At 36.7% G+C, this 21,339-nt stretch overlaps 1 protein-coding gene across 7 annotated transcripts in view; it reads right to left on the bottom strand.

Moving 5' to 3' along the window:
- The window catches only part of SENP6 (SUMO specific peptidase 6), a 140,969-nt gene that overhangs the window by 12,838 nt on the left and 106,792 nt on the right, over positions 1-21,339 (bottom strand). For 6 of the 7 annotated variants that reach the window (XM_062186388.1, XM_062186386.1, XM_062186387.1 and 3 more), the window contains 8 exons: positions 18,491-18,524; positions 17,916-18,110; positions 16,764-16,990; positions 15,062-15,171; positions 14,825-14,941; positions 9,911-10,030; positions 4,959-5,051; positions 1,718-2,148 (listed from right to left, as the gene is read on the bottom strand). In XM_062186388.1, coding sequence (XP_062042372.1) covers positions 1,718-2,148; positions 4,959-5,051; positions 9,911-10,030; positions 14,825-14,941; positions 15,062-15,171; positions 16,764-16,990; positions 17,916-18,110; positions 18,491-18,524 — 1,327 coding nt within the window. Of the gene's footprint in view, positions 1-1,717; positions 2,149-4,958; positions 5,052-9,910; positions 10,031-14,820; positions 14,942-15,061; positions 15,172-16,763; positions 16,991-17,915; positions 18,111-18,490; positions 18,525-21,339 lie in introns of those variants that run through there. The other variant, XM_062186393.1, reaches the window with a different exon arrangement.

Here is a 21,339-nt window from a genome sequence, read left to right as displayed (position 1 = left end):
GGGCCTCTGCCAGCCATACTGGAGACCTGGGTAGAGTTCCAGGTTCCCGGTTTTGGCCTAGACCAGCTCCAGCCATTGCAGCTATTTGGGAACTGAACCAGTGGCTGGAACATCTCTCCCTTAGTCTTTCCATCTCTCTCATTGACTCTTTTAGATAAATGAATAAATCTTTAAAAGAAATAATATTACAAAAAGTAAACAATTAAGTACTAAAAGTATATTCATCATTCACAATTTTTGACATATTTCTGAATTTACATAATTTCTTTTATGTCTCAAAGCAATACCGGTTCGAGACCCGGCTGCTCCACTTCTGATCCAGCTCTCTGCTCTGGCCCGGGAAAGCAGTAGAAGATGGCCCAAGTCCTTGGGCTGCAGCACCCACGTGGGAGACCTGGAAGAAGCTCCTGGCTCCTGGCTTTGGATTGGCACAGCTCTGGCCGTTGTGGCCATCTGGGGAGTGAACCACTGGATGAAAAACCTTTCTCTCTCTCTCTCTGTAACTCTTTCAAATTAAATAAATCTTAAATATAAAAGCAGAAATTAAACTAGTGCCGCACATCTCAGTGAAAATAATGAAGGAGAGTGAAGAACAAGAAACAAACTTTAATTGGAAATCTTAATATTCTGGAAACTAAAATATTAATTTAGAAGCCACTGGCCAGTTGACCTCAGTTTACCCGTCTGCAAATTGAGAAAAATGAACTTATTTTGCCTTATAGATCTAAGACTCTGCAACTGTAATTTATGGTGAACCCAATAAATTTCCTATGAAATAAAAGTAAATCCAAATTCCTATAAATGGAAAAATGTAAACCTTATAAAGGTTGAATATCTTGTATACAAAGTGGTTGTGACCAGAAATGCTTCAGATTTTGGAGTTTTTGGAATTTGGGGATGTTTGCATATGCCAATGACTTACCTTGGAGACAGGACCAAGTTTAAACATGAAATTCATTAAAGTTTCACATATAGCTTATATACATAGCCTGAAGGTGATTTCATACGTTTTTAATGTGCCTGTGTTCTGATCTGAGGTCAGGTGTGGAATTTTTCACTCGTGGCATCATGTTAGTGCTCAAAATTGAACTTGCCTATTTTGGAACATTTCTGATTTCAGATTAGGGATGCTCAATCTATACTACAATTTCTTTTTTTTTTTTTTTTCTTTCTTTTTAAAAAGATTTATTTACTTACTGGAAAGCCAGAGTTACAGAGAGAGAAAGAACTTTAATCCACTGGTTCACTTCCCAGATGTCCACAATGGCCAGGACTAGGTCTCCGCGTGGGTGGTAGGGACCCAAACACATGGGCCATCTTCTGCTGCTTTTCTCGGGACATTAGCAGGGAGCTGGACCAGAGATGGAGCAGCTGGGACCTAAACCAGTGCCTACACAGGATGCTAGAATCACAGGTGACAGCTTAACCTGCTATACTATGCTGGCCCCTGTAGGACAATTTCAAAACTGTAATTCTAAAAAAGAGAGGAGAGGAGACTGACTGCAAAGGGAACGAAAGGAGATTTTTATGGAGTGATGGAAAGGTTCTAAATTTTGGCTGTGGTAATGATTACGTGATTGCTATATGTATTTATCAAAGCAGTGCTACTGTGAGGAAATTTCACTTCAATAATCCCAATTTCAAAAACAACTGTTTAATATTTCAGATAGGATTAAAACCTTATTCGTTCATTCCTTCAAAATATTTAGATACATACCTGGATGGTGTATAGAACTTAAACTTTCATTCTGTAGGCCATTCTCATTTTTAGACCTGTCAACAACTTTCTGGCATGCTGGTTCACCTTTATTTGATTCTTCATTTTCACTCCCAGTATGATTTATTTTTTTCACACTACATTTCACATTGCATATATTTCTCCGAAAACAAGGGTCACTTTCTTCCTGCCCCACACTTGAATTAGTTACAGCTATGCCATGCTTTTTGTTTAGCATCTTCTTAATTACAGGCTTGGCAGAAGAGTTTTGTGAACAACTGTCCATTTCATTGGCTGAAGGAGAAGAAATACAACTGTCCTCTACAGCTGAACATTTTTGTATAGCTGCATTTTCATGGTAATGAGGATTAGGTTCATACTTTGGTTTTTCCAAACCAGGAAAACAAACAACAGCCAAAAACCAGTGTGCACTGTAAAAAACAAACAAAACTACTAAATATATTAGAAAAGTTGATATTTGGCGATGTCAATTGAAATGTTTTATTTTAAAGCTTCTATAAACAAATCTATTAAGAATGAGCAACCTACTTTTTAGATATGATAATGAAATCATTAACAGAATACAAATTCAAAATTAACACAATTTTGTTAGAATTATGTAGCTTGCATCACTTTTGTAAACAATACTTGGAAACTTTTTTCCTTTTGGAATAAAAAAATTCATTTTTTAGGCAATTATGTCACTTTATAGTATCATTCCTTCTTGCTGTTCCTTTGCTTTCTTTTTGTAAAAGGACAGAAATTTAGCCTCAAGATTAAAATGTCTTCAGAAATCTAATTAGTATTACTTTCAATTTTAGAAAAATAATTTTAAAAATATTTAACCGATGCCTGAAAGATATACATTTTTATGGGGTACCATGTCACATTTTGATACCTGTACACATGTTCTAATAGCCAATCAGGGTAAACATATCTATCTATTCAAATTTTAACATTTCTTTGCATGAAAACATGAAATTTTTTTTAGTATTTTTAAAGAGAAGTATATAGATTGTCATTATTAATAGTCATCCTATTGTACAACAAAATACTAGAACTTTCTTAGTCCTACCTGTATCTTATTAGCCATTAATTTACCATCCCTCTGTTTTTTATTATTAGTAAGGGTAGGAAAACCTTAATGTTAATATGATATAGCTGAAGTCAGGTAACACAGTTACTAACAGTAACAGGTAAGAAGTTGGACATTCTCAGCTATTTATTAACATACCAAATTATTTTGAGGACCTATTATCTGATAAACACAGTGTTATATGCTGAACACAATGAACAGACTATTGATGTCAGTGAACTTAATAAACACAATGATATTGGTCACATGGTATAGTATTCAATAAATGTTTGCTGAATTAAAAAATGAATATCTCAACATGGATAATTTACATTGTCATTTCTGCAAAATAATAGATTACCCCAGGTTAGTATTAAGAAACAGCACTAGGCAGCACTGAGTAGAAAGGTCACAAAGGTTGGTTTCATTTTCAATACTGTAAAGGACAGATGGATGAAGGCTCTTTTCTCCTGTTCTTAATTATTAATTCTCAGTATCCTTTGGACTTAGGTTAGGTCAGTCTAGGGTAGTAGGAAAAGCTTACTGAGAGCCTCTTCTCATCAACTCTCGATAAAGTGACTCTAAGTCATTCAGGAATGTTAAAATGTCAAAAAATGTGCTTTTAAAACTGTTAAATATGGTATAATACTGTGATTCTTAATCTATAGTGAGCTGTGTAACCTTAGTCTCATACTTTTTAACATTTCTTAGCTATTCCAAATATAGATTAAGCTATGTATTTTTGGTTGTCTCACCTAAAAATTAGGAATTTTTTTTTCCTCCGACTGAAAGAGAAAAGCTGAATCAGATGGTCACTTCCAATCTCTAAGAGCCAAGGTTTTCCTTTTATGATCCCTTTAATACCATTAACCTAAATCACCAGTGGAGGAAGAGTCTTAAAATAGGCAATTTCACTTAATATAGATTAGGTCCATATATATACCCACTGGTAATTACTGTGACAACTTATAACAAATGGATTCTAAACTCAAGTTTAAAAAAAATCATCACTATCAGCAAAGTAACAAATACAATGGGTAACAAATATATGGCAGCCCATCTAATTACATTAATGTGTAATACGTGGAGGCCATTTCTTCACATCCCAATAGTATAGCTGTCTTGCAGAATCTTTTCCTGGCCCTATATCTTTGCTCATTCTCTACCTCTCACCAAGATGATCAGAAGCATTGTCTCTTCACAGATACAGAGAGAAATCTCAAAGACATGAGTCTCTGTCCCTATATACTGTGAATCTCAAATTATATTTCTATTTAAATTCAAAAATTCATTTCTGACAGATTACTTGGGTACTCTGAAAGCATGTTAAAATAGACAAAATAAGTCCATTTCATAAATTGTCTAAGCAAAGGAAAATACTAGGTCATGGTGAAATACACAAAAATACCAAACATGCCCTCTTTTGCTATATGAGTGAATATTACTTGTTTATCTACCATAGATCCTCCTTGAAACCACCAAATCCAAGCTCAGTTTCTGTTATAGGTCTTTTAAACACCTTTGTACTGAGACGCCCTGAGTTGTCCAAGATGTATGTTCTCCCCAACGCAAGTAATAAACTGAAGCTGTCCAGCTACAGGTATATTTATGGTGGTCTTTGACTGGAGGACATAGCAAAATAAAAATAAAAAAAAAAAAAATAAAAAAAAAAAGGAAATAAGCCTCCCAATTGTTACTGTATACAATTATAATATTTAAGTATCTCCATTTACTTGGAAAACTGTTTGACATAACCAGCATGATTTTCAATTTGAGCAAATGGAAGAAATCCTTCAGTCTTTCCTCCTGTTAGGTTAAGAACAAATGTAGTTTTAAACTAAAGAATCAACTTCTATGAGAGCTCATCAACCTGTTTGATAAGGTAATCTTTTCTGTGGAATATTTGTTAGATCACAAGAACCACTGCTTTTATTAAAATAAAATTACTCCGCATTGACTAATAAAATGAAATTAGAAAGTTACCTGGTTCAATATTTGCAAAATTTATTCTTACATGACACATTGGGAAACTGCAATAATTTCTTTAAACTAGGCATATTCAATATACATCTAATAAACTTCAGAAAGAAGCTTTAAAATGAATTCTTCACCTCATAAATACACTAAAAAAACTGCCACATTTACCGGAAGAAAACTCATACTCACGCTTCATTAAGGGGTACAAAAATAAAATCCTTCTCAAAAATATCTACATGCCGGGTCCATGTTTTTACTCGCCCATGTCGCTTCTGCTGTATTCTGTAAGAAAGATATACACTATAAGCACTGAAACATCTCTAGTGCTTCAGCTTACATACACTGACTTATAAACTATTAAGAATCAACGAAACCCAGTCATTTGCAACAAGATGGAGCAATCTGGAAAACATCATGCTGAGTGAATTAAGCCAGTCCCAAAGAGAAAAATATCATTTGTTTTCCCTGATCGGTGACAACTGAGCGCCAAAGGGGAAACCTGTTAAGTGAAATGGACACTATAAGAAACAATGAACTGATCAGCTCCTGTCCTGACTTTAGATGTACAATGTAATACTTTATCCTTTTTAGTATTTGTTGTTGTTCTAGTACTATTGGTTGAACTCAGTAATTAACACACAATTATTCTTAGGTGTTTAAATTTTAACTGAAAAGTGATCCCTGTTAAATCTAAGAGTGGAAAAAGAGAGGGAGGAGATGAACAATTTGGAACATGCTCAATCGGACTGGCCGCAAATGGTGGAGTTAGAAATGTGCCAGGGGATTCCAACACAATCCCATCAAGATGGCATGTACCAATGCCATCGCACTAGTCCAAGTGATCAATTTCAGCTCACAATTGATAGCTCTGATAGGTCTAAGAGTCAAAGAGATCACACAAACAAGACAAGTATCTGCTAATACTAACTGATAGAATCAAAAAGGGAGAGAAAGATCCAACATGGGAAGTGGGATACACAGCAGACTCATAGAATGGCAGATGTCCTAAACAACACTCTGGCCTCAGAATCAGCCCTCAAGGCATTCGGATCTGGCGGAAGAGCCCATGAGAGTATAGCAGGCATGGAAAGCCAAGATATCATGGAAAAAAAAAAAAAAGACCTAAATGAATGATCTCTGTGAGTGAGATCCCAGTGGAAAGAACGGGGCCATCAAAGAAGGAGGTACCCTTCTCCGAAGGGAGGAGAGAACTTCCACTTTGACTATGACCCTATTGGAATAAGATCAAAGTCAGCGAACTCTAAAGGCTTCCATAGCCCTGGCAACTCATGACTAGAGCCTAGGGAGATTACTGATGCCATGAACAGGAGTGTCAAATTGTTAAATCAGCAACAGGAGTCACTGTGTACTTACACCCCATGTGGGATCTGTCCCTAATGTGTCGTCTAAAGCGAAGTGATGCTATAACTAGTACTGAAACAGTATTTTTATACTTTGCGTTTCTGTGTGGGCACAAACTGATGAGGTCTTTACTAATTATATACTGAATTGATCTTCTGTATATAAAGAGAATTGGAAATGAAAAAAAAAAACAACCTGGTGTTAAAATGGAAATGGCATAGAAAATTAATTAATTTGAAAAAAAATTATGTAGGATCTCTGTCTTTAATGTGCTGTACATTGCTATTTAATGCTATAATTAGTAATCCAATGGTAGTTTTTTCACTTTATGTTGCTATATGGGCAAAATGTTGAAATCTTTACCTAATATATACTAAACTGATCTTCTGTATATAAAGAGAATTGAAAATGAATCTTTACATGAATGGAAGGGGAAAGGGAGCGGGAAAGGGGAGGGTTGCGGGCGGGAGGGAAGTTATGGGAGGGGGGAAGCCATTGTAACCCATAAGCTATACTTTGGAAATTTATATTCATTAAATAAAAGTTTAATAAAAAAAAAAAAGAATCAGATGTACAGCTCAAGCAGTTGTATAAGATGGTTTAACAATTTAAGAAAGAAACAGGGCTGGCACCGCGGCTCACTAGGCTAATCACTGTCGCGCTGGCACCCCAGGTTCTAGTCCCAGTCAGGGCGCCAGATTCTGTCCCGGTTGCTCTTCTTCCATCCAGTCCAGCTCTCTGCTGTGGCCCAGGAAGGCAGTGGAGGATGGCCCAAGTGCTTGGGCCCTGCACCCGCAAGGGAGACTAGGAGGAAGCATCTGGCTCTTGGCTTTGGATTGCTGTAGCATGCCAGCCGCAGCAGCCATTTAGAGGGTGAACCAACGGAAAGGAAGACCTTTCTCTCTCTCTCTCTCTCTCACTAACTCTGTCAAAAAAAAAAAAAAGAAAAAGAAAAAGAAAAAGAAAACAGTAGGAGCCAGTACTGTGGCATAGCAGGTAAAGCCTCTGCCTGCAGTGCTGGCATCCCATATGGTTGTTGATTTGAAACCTGGCTGCTCCACTTCCAATCCAGCTCTTTGCTATAGCCTGGGAAAGTAGTGGAAGATAGTTCAAGATCTTGGGTGCCTGTACCCGTGTGGGAGACCTGGAAGAAGCTCCTGATTGGCTCAGCTCCAGCAATTTGGGGAGTGAACCAGTGGATGGAAGACCTCCCCCTCTCTCTCTGCCTCTCTGTAACTCTGCTCTTCAAATAAACAAATCAATCTAAAAAAACAAAACAAAACAAAACAAAAACCCCACAAAAAAACAAAAAAAACAGCATCTGAGATGGAGTAAACTAGGAAAGTATGCAACTGTCCATCATTTAATCTGGGGGGAAACAGATTACTTAATTCCTGATATATTATCACATGCATTCCAATGTTTGTCCTCCTTCTTTTTTACTATTTTTATAGCTATAGAATTGATATAGAAATCATACTGAGAGGGGCTGGCACTGTGGCATAGCGGGTTAAGCCGCCACTTGCAGTGCCAGCATCCCAAATGGGTACTGATTCAAGTCCTGGCTGCTCCACTTCTGATCCAGCTCTCTGCTATGGCCTGAAAAAGCAGTGGAAGATGGCCCAAGTTCTTGGGCCCCTGCACCCACGTGGGAGACCCGGAAGAAGCTCCTGGCTTCTGGCTTCAGATTAGCGCAGCTCGAACCATTGCAGCCATTTTTAGAGTGAACCAGTGGATGGATGGAAGACCTCTCTTTCTCTCTCTCTGCCTCTCCACTCTCTGTGTAACTCTGACTTTCAAAAAAATAAATCTTAAAAACACAAAAAAAGAAATCATACTGAGAAGTATAGCAGAGCATGATTTAGGATAACTGAGAAAAAAGAACAGCAAAAGCAAACATTATCTGATGGCAGATGAGGCAGGATAGACTACAAACACTGGTTAAAATCAAGTTGACTATTATCAACTATTATCAAGATGCAAAAATTAGAAACTGCTGAAGCCGTATAAAATATATTATGCACAGCAGCCATCAACTCAAAATGTTCAACAGTAGTTATAATACTACATGGAGAGGAACTATAAACAAAATAACTCAGGCCTAGGATGTAGAATACCACAAGGATACTTCAAAATGGAATAAAAGTTCTTTTGGTACAAAAGTATTTGAAATCTACACATAGTTTTTTCATAGTAAACATTTTCCATGAGCTGTTTAGTAGACCCAAGTATTCATAGGTTTCAAGATTTTTTGTTGTTGCAAAAGAAATTTATGTTCTAACTGTATTTTTCATGAACTTCTTGGAGTAATTCCATACTTTCTTATCTGAGAAGAACCATTCAAAAAGCTATTAAAAGTACACATTCACAGGATTCCTTTTAGATATTAAGGATCAAACATCTAGGATAAAACAGAATATAAGTTGTTTTATTAAAAAAAAAAAGAACTATTTGTCAGATTTAGAAAATACTGTTCCAGATATTAGACCAGGAACACCGATGAAATCCAGGTAACTTGGAGGTATTACAATATTTGAGGGCCTGGCGCTGTGGTGCAGCAGGTTAACACCTTGGCGTGAAGTGCTGGCATCCCATGTGGGTGCCTGTTCAAGACGCGGCTGCTCCACTTCAGATTCAGCTTTCTGCTATGGCCTGAGAAAGCAGTAGAAGACGGCCCCAATGCCTTGGGCCCCTGCACCTACGTGGGAGACCCGGAAGAAGTTCCTGGCTTTGGATTGGCACAGTTCCAGCCGTCGCGGCCAAATGGGGAGTGAATCATCGGATGCAAGACACCTCTCTCTCTTTCTCTGTCTTTTCTCTCTCTGTGTAACTCTTTCAAATAAATAAATAAATCTTAAAAAAAGAATATTTTGAATTATATTAACTTTGCAAACAGGTAATAGAATGAAATGATGGTACCTCATAACAAATAAAAAAATTTAAAAATTATACTTCCAAAAGGGTCTGGCATCCCATATGGGTGCCAGTTCTAGTCCTGGCTGCTCCTCTTCCAAATCAGCTCTCTGCTATGGCCTGGGGAAGCAGGAGAAGATGGACCAAGTCCTTGGGCCCCTGCACCCATGTGGGAGACTCGGAAGAAGCTCCTGGCTCCTGGCGCAGCTTTGGCGGCTGTGGCCACCTGGATAGTGAACCAGTGGATGGAAGACCTCTCTCTCTCTGTCTCTACCTCTCTCTCTAACTCTGTCTTTCAAATAAATAAAATAAGTTTTTTTTTTTTTTAATTACACTTCCAACCTAGTGCACAGGCAGCTGAATAAATAAACTTGTGAAGAATGAAAATGAACCCTCATGGATTTCATAGGCTTCTTTCCTTATTGCAGAATTAAAAAAAAAAAAAGTGAATTGCAGAGATTTGTGTTTTTTCTCAAATTCTACTGGTCCTCCTTATCTGTGGGTTCCATTCTGCATCCATGGTCAACCAATCAAAGATAGAAAATATTTGTAAAAAACCAAAAACTAAAACAAAACAAAAACTGCATCCGTACCAATTTTTTCTTGTCATTATCTCCTAAACAGTACAGAACAACAACTATAACTTTTTACATTGCATTAGATAGTATAATTTAGAGATGATTTGAAGTATATGAGAAAATGTTACCAGGTTATATACAAATAGTGCATCATTCATATAAGGGACTTGGGCTTGAATACCCTCAGATTTTGCTAGCAGCATTTGTCTATTTAAGTGTACCAGTGTTGTTACACAGCTAAACTGAGTGAGTTAACAATTTGTTAAAGATTTTTAAAGTTGGACTTACGACAAATTAGTTGTTTCATGATTTCTCCTCTCCCTCTGATTAAGGCGCTTATAGAAAAAAGAACTAAATATATGAATTCGATCAGCTTCTTCTTTCTTGAGTTTTTCAAGCACCAAATATCTATTAAAAAAATCCCAAAATAATGAATATAACAGTTCATTTTAAAAATAGGAGTGATCAAATAACAAATAAACATTCATTGCTATTCCTTTGAAATCAAAGAAAGTGTAGGTAAAATTTTATTCATATTCAAGATAATGATGACCACCAGATTAGATTAGCTTCAGGAAATAAAAAGTGATAACCGAGATTGAATTTATGACTTCAGGGGTGGGCATTTAGAGCAGTGATTAAAACACTCCTTGGGATGCCTATATCTCTTATTGAAGTGCCTAGGTTTGATTGCTGACTCTGCTACCATTTCTAGCTTCCTGTCAGTGTACACTCAAGGAGACAGCAGGTGATGGCTCAAATACTTGGGGCCTATGCCATCCTCTTGGAAGACCTGGATTAAAAATTCTAAGCTACTGCTGCAGACTGGCCCAAGCATGACTGTTGTGAGCATTTGGGCAGTAAGCTAGCATATGAAACAGCTTCCTCACTCACTGGCTCTCTCAATCTGCCTTTCAAATAACAATTTTAAAACAATCACGATTTCAAAGATGAATGTTTTAAAACAAGGGCAGTGGCTGGCGCTGTGGTGCAGTGGGTTAAGCCATGGCCTGCAGTGCCGGCATCCTATATGGGTACCAGTTTGAGTTCCGGCTGCTCCACTTCCGATCCAGCCTCTGCTATGGTCTGAGAAAGCAGTGGAAGATGGCCCAAGTCCTTGGGACCCTGTACTCACGTGGGAGACCTGAAAGAAGCTCCTGGCTCCCGGCTTCGGATTGGCGCAGCTACAACCATTGTAGCCACTTTGAGAGTGAACCAGTGGATGCAAGACTTCTCTCTATCTGCCTCTCCTTCATCCTCTGTGTGAACTCTGACTTTCAAGTAAATATATTTTTTTTTTAAAAAAAGGATTTTTATTTCTTTGAGAGGCAGAAACAGACACAGAGACCCAGAAGACATGTACTCCCTTCTGCCTGCTGATGGCTGGGACTGGACTGAGCTGAAGGCTGGAGCTAGAAACTCAATCTAGGTTTCCCATGTGGGTGACTTGAGCCATCACTGCTGATTCCCAGAGTCTGGATCCACATGAAGTTGAAGTCAGGAGCTGCAGCCAGAGCCAGGCTTTGATCCCATGCAACTCTAATTAAGAATGCAGGCATTTTATTAGGTGTTTAACTGCCAAGTCAAATGCTTGCTAACCTTGCCACCCATCCCACCAGCAAGGAACTTTCTGAAAAATATTTCTGAATTATTTCCTGATGCTGAGCTTATTCTGTTGGTTGATGGTATTATTGAGTTCCTCTATGCCTTTGTTATTTTTTTTTAAAAAGATTTATTTATTTATTTGAAAGGCAGAGTCAGAGAAAGAGCAAGAGAGTGCAAGAGTGCTTCTACCTGCTGTTTCACTCCCCTAAATGGCTGCAATGGCCACTAGATCCAAAGCTAGGACCAGGAGCTTCTTCCGGGTCTCCCATGTGGATGCAGGGGCCCAAGCACTTAGACCATCATCTGCTGTTTTCCCAGTTACATTAGCTGGGAAGCTAGTGTCACAGGTGGCAGCTTTGCCTGAGCCATAGCACCAAACTTATTAATTTTCTTTTTAGTTGTTTTATAAATTATTGAGAGGAGTACTGAGAGATCCAATTATAGCTGTAATTCATTTTCTCTTTTCAGGTCAGGTCTATTAGTTTTTTCTTCACATGTTACAGCTGTTACATGGTCCATAAGCAATTAGGATAGTTAGCTTTTTTTTTCTTTTGGCATATCACTACTTAGCATTATATAATGTTCTTTCTATCCCTACACATTTCTTTGGCCAGAATTTTAAATACAGATATTAATATATTTTCTACTGCCTTGTTTTGATTTGTATCATCTCTTGACTCACTGTTTTCCTTCCAATCTAAGTTTATCAGTATCTTTGAAATTAGTTACTGATAGGACATTCTTGTAGACAGTACACTAATTTTTTTCCTGTCCTCTCCATTTTCCTATTAAGCCCATCTATACTTTTTTTTTAATGGTTTTGTATTTTTAGCCCTATAATTCCCATCTGTTTCTTCTTTACATTTCACTGTATTTTCATTTGTTTCATATATGATCGCTGTGTTCAGTACCGGTTTTTATGATGGATACTTTTAACATCTTTGTCAAGATAATTCTGACAGTTTTGTCTTCTTAGTGTTGGAAGCTACTAATTTTTCTGACTCTTGATGAGACAAATGATTTCTCTACTGAAATTAGGCCATGTTGAATATTATAAGTCTGGATCTTATTTAATTCATGTGTTTTAGCAAGCTTTCTCTATTACCACATTTTTTTTTTTTTTTTGACAGGCAGAGTTAGACAGTGAGAGAGACAGACAGACAGAAAGGTCTTCCTTCCGTTGGTTCACCCACCAAATGGCTTCTACGGCTGGCGCGCTGCGCCAATCCCAGGAGCTGGGTGCTTCCTCCTGGTTTCCCATGCGAGTGCAGGGCCCAAGCACTTGGGCCATCTTCCACTGCCTTCCCGGGCCACAGCAGAGAGCTGGACTGGAAGAGGAGCAACCGGGACAGAATCTGGCGCCCCGACTGGGACTAGAACCTGGGGTGCCGGCACGACAGGTGGAGGATTAGCCTAGTGAGCTGTGGCGCCAGCCTCTATTACCACATTTCTTTTTTTTTTTGGGGGGGGGGGGCAGGCAGAATTAGAGAAAGAGAGAGAGAGAGAGAGAGAGAGAGAGAGGTCTTCCTTCCATTGGTTCACCCCCCAAATGGCTGCTACGGCCAGCGCTCTGTGCCGATCCGAAGCCAGGAGCCAGGTGCTTCCTCCTGGTCTCCCATGCAGGTGCAGGGCCCAAGCACTCGGGCCATCCTCCACTGCCTCCCCGGGCAACAGCAGAGAGCTGGACTGGAAGAGGAGCAACCGGGACAGAATCCGGCGCCCCAATCAGGACTAGAACCCAGGGTACCAGTGCCGCAGGTGGAAGATTAGCCTAGTGAACTGCGGCGCCGGCCTATTACTACATTTCAAGGAGTACAGTTGGCTGCCACCTCATTCCTGCCACATAGGTATGGAAATCCAGGTTTTCTCTAATAAATCTGTATTGGTACTGTATTGGTACATAAGGGTTCCTTGCTAGTGATGAGTTAGAGTGGAAGGATTCCCAATAAGACTCCACTGACAACAACAAGCAGATGGGTGACTTTTTTATCTTTAGGGACCAGGGTGAAAGTCCAGGCTCTGTATTTTACTGTAGGGTCATTGTGACATCAAAATTATTTAAGTCCTTATCCACCTTTGACCTCTGCTACACTGTTATTATTAAGAGCATCTTCAAAGTTTTCAACTTCCCTTGGATTACCATGACATTACTCTCTGAATTTACCTTCATGTCTCTCAAATACCTTCAGAAATTCATAGGAGTCTTTTTATTCTTAACCTGTACAACCTACTCTGCAGTGTTTGTATAGCTCTTTTTATGTCTAAATTCGTACCTAGATCAATTTCATTATCATAATTGAAAAACCACTGTCTTAAAAGGTAAAGCTTCCTATGGATCTCTAGAGCAGAACTCAACCAACCTCTAGAACCATACATTCAGTTACTCATTGGCATTGTGTGCCTTCTGTTCTATCATAGATATCTGTTCTGCTTCTACATTCACTATTTCAGTAAGTACCAATATTATTTAGCATGTCTTATAAACTAAAACACTAAGAATTATTGGGCACTCATTTTTTCCCTTTTTAATTTAGTCAGTCCAAGAGTCCTGCTAATTATATATCTCAAACAACTCCACATCATAAAACATCATTTACTCTTCTCTCCAACTAAAATGTCTTAATTCCACTCCTTATATAATCTTTCATCTAGACTTCTACAATGCAAATTCAAACATATACATGTATAAACCCACTGGATGTAGGTGTATAAACATGAATACTGAGTCATGATATAAGCTCTTCCAGAAAAGCTTCCTGGTCACTCATATCTTCAAACTACCAAAGAGAAATAAAGCACTCTTTCATTTGCTTTGTCTATACCATGTTAATCTTTCCATCATTGCTTTAATATTGTATTTGTGTTCCCTGTAAGATTATAAACTTCTCATACACAACTGACACTTGGTGAACATTTACCAAAGGAAATGGGTTAACCCACACTTTTGTACTTGCCCAACAAATTACGACCTAGCCTAGGTAGTAATTTTCTAAAGGTTTCAACTATTATAACATGAAAAGGGGCTGGTGTTGTGGTACAGTTGTTAAAGCTGCCATCTGCAATGCAGGCATCCCCATTGGGTGCTGGTTCATGTCCCAGCAGCCTCACTTCTGCTCCAGCTTTCTGCTAATGCACCTGGTAACACAGTGGAAGATGGCCCAAGGCCTTAGGTCCCTGTACCCACGTGGGAGACCCATGGCTTCTAGCTCCTGGCTTTGGCAGCCATTGGCGGTGAACACATTTCTCTCTCACTTTCTCTCTCTGTAATTACACCTTTGAAATAAATAAACATATTCTTTAAAAAAAAATAACATGATAAACGACTATCTGTTGCCTTTCTTTTTTAACTTATCATGTGTTTTCCCCACTGCTTGACATGTGTTGTATCTCATTTAATTCTCACAACTCTTTCAGATATTACTATCCTCATTTTCAGACTATGGAAACACAAATAGAGACATATTAAATAACTTCCCCAATGTCACATAGTAAATGGCAGTGATGACACTAAAACTTGGTTTAATTCTAGGAAACAAAAATATGCGCTGTGATAGAATGTTGGACTTTTGCTACAAAACTGGTAGAAAATTGACTTACTTCAAATAAAAGTCTATAATAACATCATTTAAAAATTCTCCTTCACTTAGACAGTGTAGGTCTTCATTAGTAACAGAGATGCCTCCTTTAGCTGGAGGTGGTGGATATACTATCAATCTGTAACAAAACAAAACAAAAAAACAAGCAAATAAATCCAAATATATATCCACCTATGTAGATACAGGTAAATGAAATAACAAATTTAAGAGCATTACAAATGTAAAGGAATTCCCTTACTTTTCTACAGGACCAATAAATATAGTGTGGCTCTCTCCAGTTTCCTCCTCATCATCAAAAAACTGGAATTCCTGTTTGTTTCTAAGTTGTATTTTAGATTCAAAGGACACCTGGTAAGTCAAATTAAATGATCATTGGAGAAAGTTAGTTGAGAAAATTTTCAACAGAACAAGCATAAGGCAAGAATGTTTCTCAATTTAAAAAGGATTAAAAATAGGAATTTAAAAAGTATGCGTGTTATTTATAATTAAAAACAAACAACAGACAAAGCTAGCAGCCACTTTCTTTTTATCTATACCTGGTAGATAATGATACCCTCCCAATTTAGTTATAGTTTTCCAGTATATTATTTCTATAAAATTTTCATTATCCACATTATATTAGATGTTAGTAAGATTCAAAGAAGCTTTTTAAGAAACAAAGTGGTTTTTTTCTTTCAGTGGAAGTCTACCTATGACTGATGGCTAGGCAATATGTAACATGTTAAGGGTAGAGGTTCATGGAATACACTTCAATGACCTTCAAAGCCTTATACAGAGCTAAATGAAATGTAGGTCCTCAAAGGGAAGAGCCTTCTGTTGAAATTTGTGTCCATCCTATCTGCCTTTATGGCTTCTGCTACTCTTTTCTTCCACTGGCATTATTCTTGTAGCTAACTCCACAAAGCAAGGAGAATAATTGTTCCAACTCTTTGTTCCCAATCCACTGTGAGAATAGCTCTTTTCTGATGAGGCATCAGTAAGAGTGTACCTTGGATACCTTATTTTCTAATTTTATACAGGTTAAAATATTTGTTTCTAATTAAGCCAACAAAACTCAGTTGCTGTAGTTATTTTTGTATTATTTTGTATTATGTAGTTATATTTGTATTATTTAACATTTATCACACCTAATACATGCTACAGCAGTATGATGGCCTCTGGTTCAGATGGCTTCAGAGTTTCCTAAGTACATAATTAGTTACTCTAGAACTGGCTATGAATTTAGATAATAAAGGACAACTGTATTCTTTAATTCCTAAATATTCAAATTGTATATACGTTACATATAAATGTACAAAAATACATAGGAGACGAAAGCTCCCGCAAACCTAAGACATGAAGTAACAATCAATCTGAATGTAGCAGTATATGTGTATATGCTGGGAGGTGGGTGTAATGAAAAAAGGATGAAATAAAGAGGGGCCAGTACTGTGTCTTAGCAGATAAAGCCACCACCTGCAGTGCCAGCATCTCATATGGATACCAGTTTGAGGCCTGACTGCTTCACTTCAAATCCAGCTCTCTGCTATGGCCTGGGAAAGCAGTGGAAAATGGCCCGAGTCCCTGGGCCCATGCACCCACGTGGGAGACTCGGAAGAAGCTCCTGGCTTCAGATTGGCGCAGCTCCGGCCATTGGGGGGAGGGAAGCAGTGGAGGGAAGACCTCTCTCTCTGCCTTTCAAATAAATAAATAAATCTTTTAAAAAAAAAAAAAGAGGAAAGGAACAATAATGTGAAGAGAAACTAAAAGTGCTTCTGAGATCTGTATCAAGTACTGGTGTGTCACAAGTCATCCACCCACCATTAATATTTTGATGATAAACCACATATAACAAGCAAACAATTCTGAAATGAAATTTTAAAAAATCTAACACCAAAATGAGTGATATTACCAGTAAGACATTTAAAATTATTATTTAAAAATTTTAAAAACATAATTACAGTTTTAATTTTGTTTTCTTTTTGCACAGAACTTCCTTTGACACTTTCTTCATAGGTTCTAGTGCAGGCAACAAGTCTACTATTGGCTTCTTCAAAGGGAATTTTTGCAAAAAAATTGGAAACATTATTCTTTACACCAATGTCAGAAATGATACTTTCAAATATCATATTTGCCTGAGGATCAAGGCCATTTTGAAAAATTAAAATTATATATTGCTCTTCCAAATCTGTAAAGAAATAAAATATGACTGTTAAGTCTAAAAGAACAAAATAAGTCAATAAATCATTTTAACAACTAATTATTTCCAAGATCTTGGAAAATCCTGGAATAAATGTAAAAAAACAACATTTGGTATAAAGAGGATATAAAATAAATTCTGGAATGAAGACCTGTGAGTGTTACCTGACAAGGTCACTTACGTTATTAAGAGAAGGGTAGCAAGACATATTACTCTAGCAGCAGCTCAAGAACAAGCCTATTCATGGATGCAACTAATGGACTTCAACTAATAGGATCCAAATCTACTTAGAGTTAAATATATATTGGTTAACATTTTTGTCAAACACAAATAGGAAACTGCCAAGCAAACTGGTGCTCTCTAGGTAATTTTTTTGCAAAACCAGTATTTAGCAATGTGCCAACTTTTACAGCTAATATTTATTCATCATTAAGCTAACACAGCAATTACTGCTGAAATGTATTTATTTTATAAACAGTCATGCCATGCCACATGTTAAGAGCTGAAGGGAAACAAGCTTGAGGACCGCATCTATTTACTGTAAAGGATGGAGATCCATTCTATGAACTTAAAAACTTCCTATTCAAGTCAGTTTTCAAGGATTCCAGATTTATATGGTTGGTTTACACTTAGCATTTCTATCAGTTAAAAAAAATTCATTTTACTCAGATTTCGCAGTGATAAACAGTACAGACCTATTGAGGTTTAACTCATCTTGAAAATTTTTCAAATGGGTGAATCTGGGTTTTAGCCTTCCCACTATCTGTGGACTTTAACGCATCTGTAAAATGCAGGAAATAAGATCTATCTTGCAAGTTAGAAGCAATACATCCAAGGCCTGTATCAAAGCAGACTCACATACTAAAATTCAACAGATTATATGTATTGTTATAATCTGTTCTACATAACTTACTTGTTAGTTTATTTATTCCTTTACAGTCATTCCAAACTTTATCCTCCTTATTCATTTGCAGTTGCATGCTCAGCTTTTGATAAACTGCTGGTGTTGCCTGAAGAAACACTACTGGTAATTTCCGCACATTACACCATTCACATTTTGTTAGATCAGAGGTATTTAAAATAATCTCTATAGGATCACTTTCCGGTTCTGGAGGAAAACAAATAGAAATGGAAAGGGATCAATTCTTAAGACAGCAAAATCATGAATGGAGGAAATACAAGTTTGAAGTTAAGCATATTTTGCTATGCTCTGTAAATAGTAAATCTTGCAGGAAATGAAGAAAAATCTTTTGAACTATCTTAAACAAGCTTCTATGTTTTTTTCCAAATGAAAAAGCAGGCTCTAAAAAGTTAGGCTTTAGATGTTACAGTATGAAACCACAAGAAGACATATGCCTTTGTTAAGGAGATTTATGTATAAAATAACTCTCTTAATAAATGTTATTAATATTACTTCATCTTTTATTCATGCAAAATGCTTTAACATAGGTAACATTTTATTCAGCAAAAGGATATAATATAGCTTACCGTCTAGATGTATCTTGATAAAATCTAAACAAAACTAAAAAATAAGATAAATTAGTACTGACTATAGAATTATAAATTTCTATATATTATAAATTATATTATTGTTATATAAATTATAAATTATAATTATAAATTACTACATGTACCCTACACGATCTATTATTTGAACCTTAAGGCTACAGAGAAACTGAGCCACCTTCTATATGCTTAAATATAAACATGTTAAGATGAAGTATCTCTAAAACAATCTCTCAGAAAGGCAAGCTTATCTATTTTATTCAAGTATTCATAACTTTTCTTTTACTACTGTTTTATCTCCTTAAACATAGAAAATTTAATATAACATCCTAAGGAACATATGAGTATTCTTTACCTAGATGCACTGTTAACACCTTCTGACATCTACTACCTATCAATCTTTCTGTATATACTCACGTCCCTTTTATTAAACTATCATAAAGCAGGAGCAAATGTGTAACATTTCAGCCTGATATCCTTCATAATTCTTAGAAACAAAGACATTCTCCTAAGAAATCAAGATTATTTCTTCAACATAAAGTTCACACTCAAAATTTTCCTAACTGCTCAAAATCGCCCTTTATCCCTGTTTCAACTTTTTCCTACTCCATGATTATGTCAAGGTTATATTAATCTCTATCCAATATGGGTTAGATCAGAAACCTGCCTCCTACTGTTCTTCATGAAATGCCCTCCTAGAAATTGAGGCTCAATTCTGCAAAAACATGTAATGTCCTAGATTTGTTTCTTTGTTTTAAAAATTAGTTTCCATATTTCTAGGAAAAATAGCACATTGAAGAAGTGCTGATCCCTCCCACTGTATCACACAAAATGCACATCATGCCTGGTTGTCCTACTATTGAGACAGCTCAATTACCTGGCTGAAGCAGTTACTGTCATGTTTTTCCATTACAAAGATACATTTTTTCCCTTTTCAATTAAAAGTCTGTGGAAAGATACTGAAAAGCTGTGATGACCTTGCTCCTAATCTTTTGCTTTTTGGCTTTAGCCAATTATTCCAATGTAGAGAAGATACATTCATTAAGCTTGATGCAAACTGAATTTTGCCTACTTATAGAAGTTAAAAGAACCAAAAAGGAGGCAAATATGTTGACTTGAATTAAAAAAAATTAAGTGGATTAATATAGATGAACACATAAATAAAAAGCTAGTAAAATGTTAATGGTGGAACTTAGCTGCAAAGTATCTGTTCACTGTAAAATTCCTTCGATACTTCATGCTTGAAAATGTTCATCACATAATAAAACAACGTAAGGAAATATAAATTTAGTAATCACTACAACAAATTCAAAGTCTACAAATGTCATTCAATATACCTTCTAAAAACTGCATTTGAATTTAATGATACTGGTTTCACTGGAAAATAACACATTATTTGGGGACAAGAACGGGTACCTGTGGCTTGGGAAACATTCCACCATATAGAGAAGCTGAAGTTACATAAGTATGCTTTTGAAAAATATGTTAGATGACTCCAAAATTGACAATAAAGATGACATAAGCAATAATGACAACATAAAGCATCAGCAAAACAAAATTGCTGCATAAGATGAAGCAACTGAAAAATATGCTTAAATATTTATGTCACTTAAAAATCTTGTGTGTAAAGTGTATACAAATATTACAGGTAGACAGTGGGATATTTCAGAAATACCTCAAAAAGTTTCTGAAATTAAATGGACTAAAAATACTGAATTTTATCTCATAAAAAAAGGTTTTCTTTTATACGTGGGCATTCATGATATTCCTAATCATGTAAGCCATTTTACATTAAAAAAAATTAAAAGGCAAAGATACAATCTTTTATCTGCTGGTTCATGCCCAAATGCCTGCAACAACTAGTTAGTGCTGCGAAAAACTGAAGGAGCCAGAACTCAATCTGTGTCTCCCTTGTAGGTGACAGGGACAGCCACCATCTGCTGTTTCCACAGTGCTCATGAGCAAGAAGCTAGGACTCAAAAGCAGAATCAGGACTCAAACCCAGGCAATTTGATATGCATGTGGGTGTCCCAAACAGCACCCTAAAACTGCTGTAACAAATGCACACTCTCATTTTACTTTTTAATAAAAATATTCACTTTTTTTCTTTTTTGAAAGGCAGAGAGAGAGAATTTTCCATTCCTGGTTCACTCTCCATTAGCAGGGCTAGCCCAAACCAAAGCCAGGAGCTAGTAACTCCACTGGGGTCTCTTACTTGGGTGGCAGGGTTCAAGTACTTTCGGTCATCATTGGCTGCCTCCCTTCCGATGGAATTAACTCTACAGCTGGACTGTAGAGCAGAGTAGCTAGCACTCAAACAAGGAACTCTAGGAACTCAAACAAGGAACTCTGGTTCCCAAGTGGGGCTTAACCAGCTCTGTTACAATATCCACTCAGTATTCACTTTGAAATAAAATTGCACTTCAAGACAGTGCCAATTCTATCACTGAGTGAATTTAAAAGATTAAATTTTCCATGATTGAATTTGAGGCTTGGCCAAACATTTATGATCTGTCAGATTAATCATAATTTTGCAAATAAGCCATTTTGTAACAAAACATAAAGAAATTAACCTCAAGAGAAAGATATCAAATCATCTTTTTAATTACACTAATAAAAAATTATCGATTCATTACAATTCAATAAAGAATGTCTTCTGGGAAAAGCCATATGCTACAGGAAAGGTTAACACCATATGGCAAATATCCAAGTTCAGTTTTGGCTCAAAAATTTCATTTAGTATTTTAATTTAAAAGATACAAAGTATATCAACACATTTTGCAATACACATATTATCTTTTATTTTTCAACTAAATTTACAAAGTTAGTTT

The sequence above is a fragment of the Lepus europaeus genome, chromosome 3, assembly GCF_033115175.1.
Source record: "Lepus europaeus isolate LE1 chromosome 3, mLepTim1.pri, whole genome shotgun sequence".
NCBI classification, from domain to species: Eukaryota; Metazoa; Chordata; class Mammalia; order Lagomorpha; family Leporidae; genus Lepus; species Lepus europaeus.
The sequence above is the reverse complement of the archived record's forward strand: the minus strand, read 5'-3'. Positions and strand labels throughout refer to the sequence as shown.